The sequence below is a fragment of the Ruditapes philippinarum genome, unplaced genomic scaffold, assembly GCF_026571515.1.
Source record: "Ruditapes philippinarum isolate M1 unplaced genomic scaffold, ASM2657151v2 ctg15922_1_1_1_1, whole genome shotgun sequence".
NCBI lineage: Eukaryota > Metazoa > Mollusca > Bivalvia > Venerida > Veneridae > Ruditapes > Ruditapes philippinarum.
In genome coordinates this window covers 35,236-52,983 of record NW_026851600.1, presented here as the reverse complement: position 1 = coordinate 52,983, position 17,748 = coordinate 35,236, and the positions used below count along the sequence as shown (strand labels likewise).

General features: G+C 29.9%; 1 protein-coding gene across 1 annotated transcript; it reads right to left on the bottom strand.

The window, feature by feature from the left end:
* Positions 1–9,444: 9,444 nt before the first annotated feature.
* On the bottom strand, positions 9,445–17,126 carry LOC132757453 (uncharacterized). The gene is made up of 4 exons (XM_060748768.1): positions 15,395–17,126; positions 13,592–13,753; positions 12,524–12,614; positions 9,445–12,166 (listed from the first exon to the last, which is right to left on the bottom strand). The coding sequence occupies exons 1-4, from the start codon at positions 15,687–15,689 to the stop codon at positions 11,572–11,574; spliced, it is 1,143 nt and encodes a 380-aa protein (XP_060604751.1). The 5' UTR covers positions 15,690–17,126; the 3' UTR covers positions 9,445–11,571.
* Between the last annotated feature and the right edge of the window lie 622 nt (positions 17,127–17,748).

Sequence of the window (17,748 nt, the reverse complement as noted above, 5' to 3'; positions counted from 1 at the left end):
TATGCGAAAAATCCGCGACAGCTGTAGCGCTCTTAGATAACATGTATGTTATCTAATGCAAAATTAATTGCAAAATTTTCCAACTTCCTCACAGTGATTTAATTGGCTACGCACTATGAAGGCCTATAATCAGAGTATGAAGACTCCAATAGAGGCGGTAAAGGTAATAAAACACACCAGAGAAAGATCTAGAGCAATATGTCAAAACGTCGGTGCAGTGATTACGATAAAGAAGCCTATAGGATTTTTTTAAGGAAAACTGGGCGTCACACGTTACGTCAATTCATAATGCTTCAGCATAGGGTCACTGTAAGATTGTTTGTAGTCTGTCTAAGATTACCAGTATTAGCATCGGGTAAATGTATATTACCAGTATTAAAACATTACATTTTTAAGTTCATAAACACTTACTTTTTAATTTTAAATTGTTTCCAAAAATTGAGTCGGTTTGACTGAACTAAGAGATAATGGACATAACTGCAATAATCATGCCTAAGCGAAACAACAGTTTGCGTGTTTTGAAACGCCAACGATTATAATTGTATGTGTTTGTATCTATTAATTTTAATAACTTCTTTTAGCGTCTAGGTAAATTGTAAATTGGTTTAAGACACTTTTTATATTTTAGATATACAATAACAATAAAACAAACAATATATAAAAGCATTATGTATACAAAAAACAAACAATGTATAAGATTTTAGATGTAAAATAACAATTAAACAACCAAATGTATGCAATATTGGAAAAAGAGAGAAATGACACCATTAGGACGTATAACTATTATTAAGTCTTTACTATTGTCCATGTTAACTCAATTATTTATATCTATTCAAAATCAAAATAGTCACTAGATAGATAGTACAAATAAAATATTTTGACTTCATATGGAATGGTCCATATAGAATAAAAAAAATCATTGTTATTAAAGACTTTACAGAAGGTAGTTTAAAAATGACTGATGTATTATCATATAAATGATGAATTGTGCTTAGAAGGCTTTTACTAGGAGGTGAGAATAAATGTTATGCATTAGTTTATGGTATTATAAATACTGAAAAAATGTTCAGTTGTGGAAGATTGTATGCAAAAATAGTACATGATAATTGAAACAATTCTTTTTGGAAAGATGTTGTTAAATGTTACATTAATTTTATAAACAATAACCAATTGATAGTATGGACAAATTCTGTAGTATGCCATTGTTTTTATAATCAAAACTTTACAATAGATCATAAAACATGTGTTCTTTAAGGATTAGTATGTAAAGGGGATTATATTTGTCAGATATTGGACGCTAGCTGAACTTTAATAACAAAGCATGAATTTAATAAAAAAAACTGGCTTAATTACAAATTTCTTAAAATTAGAAGGGTTCATTAGAAGCAGAAAATACTTTGTAAAAGACAGAACAGAATTAATCAGTGACAATGCTATTCCCCACACCTTCCCTTGATACCATGTTATTTTAAACATATAGTACTATGTAAACAAGTTACTTCTATTATTTACAATATATTAACAACCAATGACAAAAAGCCTACATCCCAAGCTGCATGGTGTAGTGGTTTTTAGAGCGGAAACATCTACACAGTTGGATTTTTTAACTAACAAATTATTCTTACTTGAAATGTTTTCAAACTAGACTTTTGCATAGAAATTTAGCTACAAATACTTTGTTGTAAAAAATGAATATTGTGACTGATGAAAAATGTTCTTTCTGAAACAAATGAATATTGTGACTGATGAAAAATGTTCTATCTGTATAGGTGAGAGTGAAACACCGTTTCAATTGTTTTGGGAATATGATAAAATAAAATCATTTACAGCAGATATGACTGAACATGTCAAAACACTCAAAGTAAATTTTGAGATAGATTGCAAAACTTTTATTTTCGGAAATCCCCCAAAAAAGTTTTGAAAGTTATAACATACTTTACCTAGAAATCAAAGGATATATTTATTTGTGTAAGAGAAAATGTGTTGTAAGCTTAAAATTAGCCTGATCAATTGTTAAAAGTACAAACATTTTTGAAAATAAACTGTCAAATTGGTCCATGGTAAACTTACTTTGTGAAACTTAGTTATAATTATCAATTATTTGCTCATGATTAAATTTAAGATTGCTTAATATAAAAGTGGATTGGTCTACATTTGGCAAAATATTTTCATTACATTTTAAGCAGCTAAAATATTTTAAAACAATATAAAAAAAAACAACAAAAAAAAACACAATAAAACAAATAAACCCACTAGAAATATATCATTGGGATATTCTTTGCTAAAATAGTTGGACAGAAGGGGTTTTTATTCCCCTTAAAAAGGGGGATCAAAATAATGTAAATGACTACCGATATAAAACTTTAGTCAGTTGTTTAAAAAAAATGCACGTCTATTATCAATAAAGAATTTTAAAAAAGCTTTTGATGATGATGTGTATCGGAAAGCATTGTGTTTTGTATTGCATAATCTACGTATGAAGGGTAAGTTATTGCGTATTGTTAGGGATATGTATCAAAAGGTTAAATCATATATAAAGATATGTAATAACTGTTCGGTTTTGTTTGAATATGCTGTAGGTTTAAGACAAGTAAAGGTATTTTCCCCGGTTTTGTTTTCTCTTTTTATAGACGATTTTGAACTTTCTTTACAACAATACGTCAATTGTGGATTAGCAAATAATGAAATGCTACTGATTTTAATGTTATTTGCAGATGATATGGCTATACTTGGAAATTCACTAGATGAAATATGTAAAACATGAAAAGTTAAAATTTATTATGTGAATATTGTGATAGATGTGGCCTTGAAGTTAACATTGATAAAACAAAAGTTATGGTTTTTAGAAAAAGAAGAGGGTTATTGCCTTTCGTGGAATTTTTTTAAAGGCCATAAGTTACATGTTGCAAATGATTTTAACTATTTAGGAACTGTTTTCAATTAAACTGAATCTGTTAATGTAAACTTATTTATACCTATGTTTAAGGAGAGACTTATTGACACTTTTGTCCAGACCTTGCATGTTGATAAGGAAAACAATAATGTTTCAGATTTGTATACAAATATGATATGAAACACACTTTTACATATGAACTGTACTTAGACATTTTGCCAAGCAATTTTAGTTTTTTTAAATCAGAATGTCTTCTCATCTTTTACTAATGCAGGTTTGGAAATAATAGGGGACCTAGGAATGAGCGTTATTAACATGAACGATTTGGAAGACGAATATCATTTTATTTACATTTGTTCATGTTATGTTGAGCTTAGAAAAACATATATTAAACCTAATTACTACGTTAGACCTAACGTTCATAAGTGTTTAGATCTTTTAAATTCAACAAACAAGTTACTTTTGAAAAACCTAGCTTTGTATATTAAAATGCATTATCTCTTAGAACTACATTTCCTTACAATCAATTGTAGTTCATCCTCATTTGATAATTGATATGAAATGTAAATATGTAATTTCACTGTGACAATTATATATATATTGGATATTGTAAATTGTATATATAGGTATATGTGATGATGTACTTATTGTACAAGTAATGAATGAAATTGTTGATCTGTTCTTCTCTACTTGCATTTATTTTATTTCTTTGTATAAACATAACGATGCCTCATGTATTACTTAGCAGCTAAAGGCAGATTTTCAGATGCACCTTGGAAGTTATCAATTTAGAAATAGCTCTCGATCAGGATACAGTATTTTGGATATATAATTAATTTTGCATCTTATTGAGGGCTAAATGAGATTTTGCTTTTTGTAATTCTTAAGAATCTACGACACGACAGAATGACATATGTAAATGCAAAAAATGACTTAATTAATGTGATGTACTTTTTACCTGTTTGCCCCTACCTTTTTCTATTTAGTCCCTAGAATGCAAAACCCCAAAATCAGCTACCCATAACGAATCGAAAAAAAACAAAAAAAAACAGAGGGCCTTTTGCTACATGACAACACATTTCACATGTTTATACTTATAGCATTGAATGATCAACAATATTATAATTATTACATAAAATTCTATGTTTACGCTGAAAACGATTAATGATATAATAAAGAAGCCAGGCATTTAGTGAATATTTAGATATTGAGTCGAATGGCCCTTTAGACCTTTTTTACAATACGATTTTCCATAGCAACGAATGTTGCTTTTCGCGCATGCGCATTCTGCGTAGGGCAAAAAGCAATAACGATGTCTACAGTTTATCATACTTTAAGGCTTCAATAGATGCGATTTCATGTTATGTCACCCAAAAAATATTAATTTTGGGATGACTTAAGATGGTATACGTACTGGAAACGTGATTTTATTTTTAACAGATCTACGAAAATGTGCGGGTGTAATAAACCAATGGTCAAAACGGGCACACACATGTCTTTGTTTAAGGTATCATTAGACGACTTTTCCATCAGTAATTTAAATTGAAACAGCAGGGTGGTAAAGATAAAATTTTATTACCCCTGTATTACATAATATTACACAATTTGTATTGTACACTTCCTTTGAATAACTGGATTCGTCAGGCGGCAAGTGTCAAACAAATTGGCACCCGAACGTTTGTTCATTCAACTGGGACGTTTGAATATGATATAGTTAATCAGTTAGCTTATTAAAATGGTAATTTATGTAGCTTTTAAATATACCGATCAATGTTTATCGATTTTGAGAAGAGAAAAATTGTGTGAAGTGCATTATTAAAATAACATGTATTACGAAGATTCGGATAAAATGTGTGTTAATCTTTTCCAAACAACCCATCTTAACTTCTCAAGATTTTGAAAAAAAAATTATTAAAAATCTATCTATGTGACTTAAATTTTTCTGTTTGGATCACAGGCAAATCGGATAAAGAATATAATCAGGTATATTGAACCCTAAAAATGCATTACACCTGTTCTGATATTTTTTCTGAATGATAATTAATCTCGATTTCATGTTACATAATTTCTTTTGTTTTTAAATGAACTATTTCAACTGCAAATAAGTTGACTTTTCATTTGCTAATAGATATATTTCCACATATCTTCTCAGTATCAAGTATCTTTTCGATCCATGCCTTTTTATGGCATTCTTCGCCACAAAGCTATAGTCGTCTTTTCTATATTTGTTGAAAGCTATTTTATATAATGTTCTACCGTTTACCTTGAACTTACTCGGAATTGTCTATGAACGTCTTCTATATTTCTATGTAGGGCGAAGCATTTTCTGCCCTACACAGATTGCGCATGCGCGAGCAAATTCTTATTCTGGTCGATTTATCATAGCAACGGACCGCGTCGTAAAAAGGTCTATATAAAAAACCTTCAGTCTACAAAATAATCAGAAAATGAATAAAATAAAATAATAAGTAAACGCTTTTCTACAAGGGGAATATTTAAATAAGTGGCATCGGCAGCGCGTTTTTATAAATAAGTTATAATAAGTCTGTTAAACTGATAAGTTGAGTCCTTCAAAATATTCACCATGGACCTATATCCTTTTACAGCCTCAGACTCCATTCCGAGAAAAGCATTTCTGAACTGTTCTTTGGGCATTCTGTTTATACACTGGTAGAGAGCGCTTCCGATGGCAGTACTTCTTTAGAACTGGCGATTGCGAAAGCAAGATTTGGTGTATGCATTTATCTTAAGTCACCAGGAGAGAGTTAAACGAAATGCGGGATGTAGCAAAATCACAATTCTCTGCTCCTTTAAATAAGCTTGAACAAAGGCTGAGCGGTGTATTATTATGGAGTAATTTGATCCTGCGCACACCGGTTTTGGGTTTTTTGTAATGATCAACTACAGCAGAGAGAACATGGTCACGGTAAAATATTCCAGTGACACATCCCCTCTCAGGCACTGCGACACGGGCAACTATGTCATCACTCTAAAACATAATATAGTATACACAATTCTTTTAACCATCTCACTAAGTTGAGCCAAGAACTAAGCGATCGCTCTTTTCGCCTCCCCACATTTCTTTACTGAGTTTATTGTCAGGCTAAAAAAATAAAGCCACGTTTCATCCCTGTGACAACTTCTCTCTGGCGTTTAGGTTCTCAATCTTGGAACATAGTCAATAAGGTCGAGGCTTTTTCAACCCGCTGCCTTTTCTGGTCAGAAGTCTATAACTTCTCTTTCAAAATGGAAAACATATTAACGTACTAAGGCCCGATATGTCACTTATCTCCTCCACGGTGTATATTGCATCTTCATCAACTACGTCTTTGACGGTGTTGATGTCTTTAAGTAAGCGGAATTGGCCGCCCAGGCCGGTGGTAATCATTATTCTAAGTTCAACCTTCCTTAAACATGGATACCCGCCTGGTTATTGTACGATATGGAAGGGCATTTTCACCATAAACAAAATCTTTATCCGTTTTTATTTCTGTCTCACATTTACCTAATAACCCATAAATGTTGCAATAAGCTCTTCTCAGCCATGTTTGCAACCAGTATACAAAAACACATGTATCTATAAACCTGCTGAAATTTAATTGCACCTGCTAAAATGTTATTGCACTTGCAAATCGTGCAAAAATACAGTTGGTTAGAAAAATGAAAAATCTTTTCAACGTTATATTATACATGTACTTACACGTTAAATTATGGTTAAAATGAGTTGTAACCACTTATTAAAATATGCCCCTCGTATACTTAAACATACAAAGAGAAATTGTGACTATGTAATACGGACATTTCCTTCACTATTTGTATTGAAGTTTGTAATTTTTCATATTGTTATTATTTATTTATTACAATTATTCATGTTTGTTTGTTTGTTTTGATTTGTTTAGATTGGATTACACATTATTCTTGTACTAAATAAGAATTCGTTATTACGAAATAATAATTCGTTTAACGAAATATTATTTCGTTTTAAGTAACCATGAATAGTCCCAATACATTCATTCACTAATGAGGGCAGCATGCAAATTCGTAAACTTTTAATAAGTAATTGACCTGACATAGAGTTTGAATTGAAGGTCATTGTTAGCTTGCCATAGAACTTTCTAACCTCACAATCAAAAGTGGTCATTAACAAGCCTGGATCATCATTGCCACCAAATATAACGATTATACGTCTAATTGTACGGAGCCCCAAAGGTAACATTTTCCATACTTTTTTCCCGAAACATAATTCGTTTTTACGAAGTACTAATTTGTCATTACGAAATATTTTTCCGTTATTACGAAAAATTAATTCGTAAAAAACGAATTATTAATTCGTTTTAACGAAATATTAATTCGTAAAAACGAATTATTAATTCGTAAAAACAAATTATTATTTCGTGAAAACGAATTATTATTTCGTAAAAACAAATAAATATTTCGTAAAAAAAACGAATTAATATTTCGTTATTATGAATAAATATTTCTTCGTTTTTACGAAATATTAATTCGTTTTTACGAAATATTAATTCGTTTTTTACGAAATATTAATTCTTAAAGAACGAATAGATATTTCGTAAAAACGTATTAATATTTTCGTAGAAACGAATTATTATTTCGTAAAAAAGAATAAATATTTCATAATTACGAATTAACATTGCGAAAAAAAAACGAATTAACTCCCGGGATAAAAATGCCGAGAATGTCACCTTAGGGGCTCCGTTTGATTGCTATCAAGTTATCATATTTTAGTGAACAGGGTTTTTGAATGAGACGTCATTTTCAATCCAAAACTTCCTCTTTTCCCCTTTTTCAAAAAACATATACAAAACAGCTTGCAAAAAATCAAATGTTTTAATTTCTGACAAAATCAATCTTTTCTGGCATTTGATTCCGTTTAAGCACAGGATTTATTTCTTAAAAACGAATTAATATTTCGTTTTTACGAATAACGAATTAATATTTCGTAAAAACGAATAATTATTCGTAAAAAAATAAATATGTCGTTTTTATTAATTAATATTTCGTAATTACGAATAAATATTTTTTGAAACGAATTAATATTTCGTTTTTACAAATTAATATTTCGTAATTACGAAATAATATTTCGTAAAAACGGAGTAATATTTGATAAATACGAATTAATATTTTCGCAAATACGAATTAATATTTCGTCAAAACGAATTATAATGTCTCGGGAAAAAGAGTGGAAAATGTTACTTTAGGAGCTCCCTAAAGACAAATATTTTCCGCTTGAACTTTTTTTACTGCACATAAACAGAATGAAATGTTTCGGAACACAATAATTTTACCTTAAGGGTTTTACCTTTTAACAACAATTTTATGCATGCACTTGATAGGAAATGCACCAACATTTGTCATTTATCTTATAAACAGTCTTTTTTATTTTTTTTTCAAATGTTAAGCAAAATAATGAACTGTGATCTTAAGTATCAAAGATATGGCTTTATACCATTTGATTTTTCATTAAACATTTTCATGGAAGCGTGTTACCTTTAAAAGTATTAATTGAGTAAATTTGTCGTAAAATATGAGCTTAAGAAATAAATAATACAACTCAAAGTATATAGGATATTTTTAATATTTAAAGTATTTTCTGTTTTAATTTTTTTTTTTATTTCTTTAGTATTTCATTAATTTGAAAGTTCGAATATTTAGTGGAAAAACGTATTTGATTGATGGTATGTAAGACATACTGAATTAAAATCTGATCTTAATAAGTTTAAATTTTTCTATGTAAATAAAGGTAGACGTCAGAAAAGGTCGCCTCATTATAAGAAATAATTACAATTCAATAGTAAATCTAATTATTTACCTTGAAGAAAGATAGTAGTCCATATAAACAAAAAAGAAGTACACGTTTGAAATGACATTTTAAACAATTGCATTTCAGTTACTCGTCTTGTTATATGAACAAAGTAATTTGTGTAGCGTAAACAAGGAAGTTTTATTTTGTTCATAAGTGAGAAAGTCTTTCTTCACCCGTCAGTAATCAATGAAAAGAACAATTCAACCTATTACCCGTTGTATGCATGTGTACGGTTAATAAAAAATTATCGTATACGTTTTTTGAGTGTACCATGTATAAGTACTGTTCTCTACGAAAGACAGGTAGGGACGTTTGAACTTTTAATCTTCATTAATTTTTTATTTCAACTTCTCAAGTTCGTGAAGTTGAAATCGTGAATTCATGAAGTTGAAATCGTTAATCTATTAAGTTTAAATTGTGTATTGACGGAGTTGAATCTGTAAAGTTTAAACTATAAATTCATGACGTTGAAATCGCGAATAATTGAAGTTGAAATCGTGAATTACTGAAAAAGAAATCGTGTATTCATTTAGTTAAAATCGTGAATTCGTGAAGTTGTATTCGTTAAAATCGTGAAGTTGAATTTGTGAATTCCTGAATTCCGATTGTTGAATATTTGTGAATTCATTAAGATAAAATCGAAGATTCATGAAGTTGAAATAACCCTACCGTACTTCAGTAATTCTCAAATAAAAAAGTATAAGCAGTGTTCACAAATATTAAGAGTAAAAGTACTGTTCACAAATAATAACTTTATAGTACTGTTAAAAAATTATGTAGATGTACTGTTCACAAATATATACTGTATACATACTGTTCTCAAACGATTGCAGTCTATGTACCCGGTCATCAAACAATTACAGTATATGTACTGTTCACAATTAGTTCTTATACAAGGGTACATATAAGCAGAATCAAAATTATGAAATTAAGTGATACTATTACAAATGGCGCGGACAGCTCTGATGATTTAATATGCAAAAAGACGCGACGGCTGTAGCGCTCTTAGATAACATGTTGGTTATCTAATGCAAAATTAATGGCAAAAAACTCCAAACTCTCACAGTGATTTGATTGGCTACGCACTATGAAGGCTTAAAATCAGAGCATGAAGACTCCAATAGAGATAGTAAAGGTAATAAAACACACCAGAGAAAGATCTAAAACAATATGTCAAAACGTCGGTGCAGTAACTGAACGATTACGAGAAGGAACCCTTATGCATTAGCTTATGTTATTATACATACTGGAAAAAATGTTCAATTGTCGAAGATTGTATGCAGAAATAGTACATGATAACTGAAACAATTAATTTTGGAAAGATGTTGTTAAATGTTACATTGATTTCATAAACAATTTCCCAATTGATAGTAAGGACAATTTCTGTAGTATGCCATTGTTTTATAATCAAAACTTTACAATAGATCATAGACATGTGTTCTTTAAGGATTGGTATGTAAAAGGGATTCGATTTGTCATATATGTATTGGACGCTAGCTGAAATTTTATAACAAATCATGAATTTGATAGAAAATCTGGCTTACATAAAAATTTCTTACAATTAAAGCATAAAATACTATGTAAAAGACAGAAAAGAATTAATCAGTGACAAATATATTCCCCACACCTTCCCTTGATGCCATGTTATTTTAAACCTATATTACTATGTTAACACGGTACTTCTATTATTTACAATATATTAACAACCTATAACAAAAAGCCTACATCTCAAGCTGCATGGTGTAGTGTTTTTAAGAAAGTTCCTTTGGAGTGTCGACATCTATACAGTTGGATTTATAAACTAACAAATAATACTTCTTTGAAATGTTTTCAAACTAAGCTTTTGCATAGAATTTAAGCTACAAATACTTTGTATAAAAACAAAAGAATATTGTGACTGATGACAAATGTTTTTTCGGTAAAGATGAGAGTTAAACACAATTTCACTTGTTTTTGGGAATATGATAAAATAAAATCATTTACAGCAGATATTACTGAACATGTCAAATCATTTAATGTAAACTTTGAGATAGATTGCAAAACTGTTAGTTTTGGAAATCCCAAGAAAATTTTTGAAAGTTATAACATATTTTGCCAAAAGATATATTTATTTATGCAAAAGAAAATGTATTGTTCCAAACTCAATGGGCTGAAAGGAAGCTTAAAATAAGACTTATCAATTGTTAAAAATACAAACATTTTGGAAAATAAACTGTCAAATTAGTTCATGGTAAAGTTACTATGTGAAAAAAAATATAATTATCAATTATTTGCTTATGATTAAATTTACGATTGTTAAAAGCGGATTGGTCTACATTTGGCACATATTTTTTTATCATATTGTAAGCAGCTCAAATATTTAAAAACAATAAAAAAAAACAATAAAACAAAAACAAAAGCCCACTAGAAATTATATCATTTGGATATTCTTAGCCAGAAATAAATAAAATAAAATGCAAAGTGATTCAGAATGGACATTTAAATATGTTGTTTTTAATTGTAAGCCAACTCACTTAAAAAGTACAAAATAATTTTGCAATATTTGTATATTAAAATTGTTTTGTTAAATTGTATTGCAGTTACTACTTTAATCTGAATTGTACATTATATTGATGTTACATGTATATGCCTACAGCAACGCTTAAAATACCAGAGTTTATTTATACACAAAATGAATGCATAAAACGCAACCATCCTTTTAAATATATTACATGCAATCGATTAATTTAATTGAATCCGAATCCATTGATCATAAAAAATTATATGAAAACAAAATAGATAGTTTACTCAGTTATTGAATGTTATTTCGACAACATTAAAGTTTGAATTGATCAAAGTATTACACTACAACCCTTTAATTTTTCTTTATGATATGACTGTACGTCTCTCCTCCATTGAACTGGCTCTTTACATTTCTTGTATCAACAAAATCGTATTCACCTTCAATTTTGTTAAGAACGCCGTATACGTTGTCGGTTTTGCCTATCTTAACTAAACGTCTACTACTCGTATGATTATATGTGTTTTCCGTTGCATCTTCATCTAGATTCTTATCGTGCTGAGCTTTTAATTTCATGGCTACCCTTTCTGTAGAATCGTACGTATTTTCAGATTTACTGCCTCCAGTTATATTTCCATTTGAGTTCAGTTTGTTATAAACATTGCTTGTTTCTGTGTGTGTCATATTTTCAATGTTTTCATCGGTATTTGATTCCCATGTATGTGTTTCAAGGATATAGTAGGTGTGTCCGCTAATGACATTATCAGTTCCTTCATTTTCAGAGCAACGTTCTGATGGGAGTCCTAAATCATCAATTTGATCATAAGAAGAACCTAAAGACATTTCGTAGGCATTTTTATCATGTTTAGAGCTGGGGCGCATTTCCGTAGAAATGTATGGAGAACATTCAGATTTCTCTTTTCTGAAACATTTTGTTGTAATTTTCCCACTAAAAAGAGAAAATAAATCCGTTCAAAACATCATCTACAAATTTAGTAGGGATTGTTTTTCTATTTCATATTAATTTGGCTACTCTGGTGTGAAATTAAATACACAGAATTTTTTTCAGACCATTTAAAAATGTGCATATTTATATAAACTTTGTTCTGTCTTGAATTTCAATGACAGACAAATATAAAACCTCAATTGATGTTTCGTTTGCATAAAAAATTAATGAAAATATTTTAATGGATTTTAAAAGCGAAAAACAGAAGTAACCGTTAACCAAAATGAACGTTTTAGGATATATCATTTAATAAAAATGTATGTTATATCAACAATAATTTTAATGATAAAAATTCATTACCGTCTCTTTAATGTCACAAATATTACAACAATAGCAACGACGATCATGGCAGAAGTAACCGAAATTCCAATAGTAACTCCAACATCAGAATCTGAAACAGTACAATGACATACATTAAAATTATTCGAATTCAATTAAAGCAAGACTTAAAATGTAGATTTTAGGTACTTTTAAATCTTTTATTATCGTAATATTATATTATAGTATCATGTTAGCATTTTCAGTTATGACAATTTCCAAAATATTATTTCCAATATTTCAATTTGCGTGTCTATATGTAATGACAATGTCATCGGTTTACATTGTCTCAAAAAGGCTAGTAAGTACAGTTCTGTGTTAAGAAACCAGAATATAGCTTCCTAGCAATTTTAACCTAACGTAATATATTCTTCCTGCAGGCGGATTGGCATTTCTTTAAGTCACGTTGATCAAATATAACATTTTTGAAAGGAAACACATTATGAGAGTCACGTTTCAATTTTCAATTTTGTGCGGAATATGTTTTACCTGAGGCTGTTCTACATACTACAAATTTGTATACCTTCCAATTTTAATTGAATTAATTCCATTTAACTTTACGAACAAATATAAAGCAATTGTAAAAACAGTCACTAAAGTCACATTGTACAATATCTACAAAGCGTAATCTGTAGGAATTTATCCCCTCTCAAAATTATTATATCTAATTTAATATCGCTCCGTTAATTCCCTTTAAGGAAAATCAATTTGCTTTTAGGGGCTTGCTAGGCTTGAAATAAAAGTAACATACTGGTAATAGAGTTTAAATTTACAATTAATTGTTAAAGTATGCTTAAGCCAATGCTAGGTGCAATGACGATAATACGCATTACCCACATTTAATAAAAAACTAAATCAAATTGGATCGATTATATTCATTTGAGTCGTGTATTCTTCAGCTTGTTCGTTATTTATGTTATTTATTCCAGATAATACACAATCGCTTTATCATTTAAAATTGACACTAAGTCTTGACATAAAGATGTAGAAGACGTCATAGTCTCAATTTATAGTACAAAAACAATCATTAGGTATAAAACTTCAACCTACTTTGATCCATTTGTTTCTCTACGTTTAGAGGGCTTTCCTCTGTTAATGTCTCTGGTGACAAGGAACTTATGGTACGAACCGATTCTAAAACAGATGTTGTTGATGAGGATTGTGAACCTGACATGGATGTTGTTTTATCGTATGACGATACTGTAACATCAGCTGAAAATACACATTATCCAGTCATAACATTCGGTCGATTTCGTTATGAGATAACGAAGGAAAAACAATTAATATCTTTAATGTTAATGCCGCAATGTAATATCTGAATAAAACTTTTAAAGCAGCTGACCTCCAGAAGATAGCAGAAAAACTGCCGGCTTGCTAATATTTCAAAATCCCCAATCAAAAACATTATACAGTTGAGAGAAATCGAAATGACACTTCAAAATGTTCATATTTTAGTATTATTGCTCTGAAAACAAACAGTTCGCTTTTCCACCAACGGTAAATACCTTCTTTTATTATACCACGGAATTCTTTCGTACAGGACAATATCGCGACCTGTGCTCCGGAACGCAATAAATCCGGGATTTTATCAACATATAGGATACGAATAACTGCTTTTGTTTTTATATTTGTAGTAATTCATGGCACTAAAATTATAATGGATTAATTATTTTATATTACATGATGATCAATTTATCGATTTAACCTTTAGCTTGAAATGTGATAGGGGCCTACTTAATGACAAAAAAGATTGATAAACGATCCCGGGCATACCGGATACCGGGATTTTTCCAGTTCACTGTTGTGACACGTGGCCGCTTTAAACTATTGTCTACTGCGTTAGTAACGTAGTAGATTATGGAAAAGAAAAACCCGATATGGTAACGCTTTCGTCAATATTCTTTCTTGAATCAAGGTGTCAGTAATGATAGATTTATACCATGTATACAATAAACCAAACTAGATCAGTATTTACTGTTTATTTGAAATTGTATTTATTTATTTTTTTCGTTTTACCATCTGGAGGTCAGTGGCTTTAATTATCAGGATTGTAACGGATGCCATCATCGATGCAAATGTTTTTTTGTTTTTTTTTAATCTTATTTTAACATTTTGGATTTCAGTTTGAATGTGTTACAAGTACAATTTGTACTACAAAGCAATGAATACAGGTACTAGCGTTTGTATTTCGTCAGTCGAAAATTCTTGATTTTGTTTAAGAACATTTAAAGTAATATAATAAAACATTTAACTATTTGAATAACACTATTGAAATGTTCAAAGAAAATATTATAAATATCATCTCTAAAGCTTATACAATCATTAAATGATAAGCAATACATTAAGCGACAGTTAAATGCCTCTTATTCAGAATTAAGTCAAATTAGTGTATTTTTCCCTACCTATCGATATTAAAGATCTTGTATGTTGTAATTTAAGATGTAATAGCACTTGATATAGTGATATTTTATATGTAGATCAATATAATTTTTCTTCTAAAAAAATTCCCAAACATCCAAGAATTTGTTAAATATGTACTGCAAATATTTATTCGCAGTATGAGGTAATCGTTAAAACATACGCATTCATTTCCTATTGAAAAAATGGCATAGACATTATCAAAAAAAAAGATTTCTAATTACCTCCCTTTATTAACATGAATTTATCTTTACAAATGCTTTTTTGAACTTACAATATTGATAAATCTTCATTTAAGCATCAGATTTATAATATAAAACCACAGAAATTTGAGTTACAGGATCTTTAAACATTTTTAACATATTAGTAGTTGTTCTCTCATAAACATTTCTGTATGTTTCATATACAGACTATTTTTGTTATACATTTACTTACATGTTTCAAAGAGGGCGCTTTTCGTTGCATTTTCGTCTGAAGAAAATTCCAGAGATATATCTTCTCCCTTTCTTTTTAAGTAACCGTATTTTATGTTAATTTTGCTTTTGAGCTCTGTCAAATAAAAAAATAGTAAACCAAATAATAAAAGTAAAGATAATGAAATTGAAAACATGCGAAACCCGGGAATTATTACATCTACATTTGTTCGAACATATGCTGTTGTGAAGTATAAAAATCTGAACAAGTATAGTATTTCAGAACCATTAATCAGAAGTTTCACATACTTTAACATAATTATTCCTTCTTATGTTAAAGGACTGGAAAAATTGTCTCTAAGACCTTAAACCTTGTGCTTTTTAAGCTCAAAAACTATCAAGTATTTGCTATTCAGTATCCTTACTCTTTCACAATTCTAGGTGTTTGTATTTTTAAGTAATTAAGAAAAAAATATTTTAGAATTATTGCCTATTGATCTTCAGTTAATGACTTTAAATCCCTTATTCCTTTTATTGGCCATGGGCTTGGAACGTGTTAAGTTTCACAAACCTAGGTGAACTCCTTCGGAAGTAATCAATCTGATTTAACACTATATGAAGAAGAAGAAGAAGAACTTTTTATTTGCACTAAAGCCCTAAAAAGAGCAATTGACAAAGCATTAATATATATACATACACAAATATAAACATAGCAATACGTGACAAGGTTATATTTCTATTTAATGTAAGAAGCTCTACATAAACTGTGTCACTCTACTAGACGTGCGCAAGTTTGTACTTTCTCAAAACCTATCCTTAGTTCGCCCATTGTTTTCTCGTTTAGGACATGCGCTTTCTATTACTTGGGGACCATATGCTGCTTTTGCCATGGAAGTGTCACATTAAAGGTTCCATGATAACCGCCGTATGAACACATCTGATGATGTTTGTAAATTCAAAATTTTGCCATTTCATGTTTGAATGTTGAATTTGGTAGGGGGCGTGGACGGCAACTTGCAGTTTCCAATACCTTCAATGAACAAGCTCAGTCAAACCTAGCCTGCATTTTAAGCTCACCTGAGGACAACTTGCTCAAGGTGAGCTTTTGTGATAGCCCATTGCCCGTCGTCCATGCGTCCGTCGATGCGTGCGTCAACAATCTCTTTAAAAAATTTCTCTTCTTAAACCACTTGACTAAATTTGTTGAAACTTTGCAGGGCTGTTTCTTCTATAAAGCTCTTCAAAAGTTGTTAAAATAATTAAATTCCATAAAGATCTCTGGTTGCCATGGCAACCGAATGATATTTTTTTTACAAACAAATCTTGTAAAATACCGAAAGAGCTAGAGTTAAGATATTTGGCATGAAACATCTTCTAGTGGATGACTACCAATTTTTTTTCAAATAAATGCCCTATGGTCAAAATTGGCCCCGCTCATGTGGGTCGTTGATTTTTCTTATATATACATGTATATAGTAAAAATTAAAACAACCCTCTACTTTGACAATCCAAAAGAGCTATAGCTTAGATATTTGGCATAAAACATCTTCCAGTAAATGGCTATCAAGTTTGTTCAAATTAAAGCCCTAGGTTGAAAATTGGCCCCGTTCCAGGGGTCATTGATTTTCCTTAAGGTAGTACACCCCTTATGCACTATCTCCACTTTGAAGAGTATTCAAATAGGCTAGAATCACTGTAAAGTGTAGTGAAACTGAGGGGCGTGGGTTCAAACCCCAAAAGGGGCAACTTTTTTTTTCTTTTTAACATCTTTTATTAATCTCTCAGATCCCTAATGGAAGAAAAACGTGTTTCATTTTAATACTAAATTTTTTGTAGGTACTTATTTACTAAATAATGCCAAATGTAATAGCAAATATGATACCAGATATTTTCAACGTTTAATAAAATAAAAACTACACGGTAAAAGTATTTAATAATTTGCAAGACCCACCATTATACATTAAAGAAAATTTAGGCAAACTTTGAAAACAGCCGCTCATTGTTGAAAATTTTAGGGATATTTTAAAAAAGGCTTTTTATAAATGGAAATGGTCAAAAAAGTGTTAAAAGTGGGTGGGGTAGGATTACATATTTATACATATTAAAAACATTTCGTTTAAAAACAATCATTTTGCTTGTTTAATTTGTTACCTAAATGTCATTATTTGTTTCTGAACAATGAGCAATAGGAAAACATTTTTCATAATGATGATATTATAGATTATTTAGAGTTTCCTCATTTCTTAAAAAAAGCCTTTCTAATGGCAAAGTTTTAGTTCAGAAAAATGTCCATAACTCATAAACCACACGGTAAATTTTGTTTAAATTTTGCATACAGATGACATTTAAGGCATATAACTGCCCTTTGTTGTCAAT

What these genes read in the sequence shown, in the direction of transcription:
- LOC132757453 (XM_060748768.1), bottom strand. Translation starts at nt 15,689, where the DNA reads ATGTTAAAGTATGTGAAACTTCTGATTAATGGTTCTGAAATACTATAC. An exon ending in AGAGAAACAAATGGATCAAA is followed by an intron (nt 12,615 to 13,591) that starts GTAGGTTGAAGT and finishes GTACTGTTTCAG; the next exon opens with ATTCTGATGTTGGAGTTACT. An exon ending in TTTGTGACATTAAAGAGACG is followed by an intron (nt 12,167 to 12,523) that starts GTAATGAATTTT and finishes TTCTCTTTTTAG; the next exon opens with TGGGAAAATTACAACAAAAT.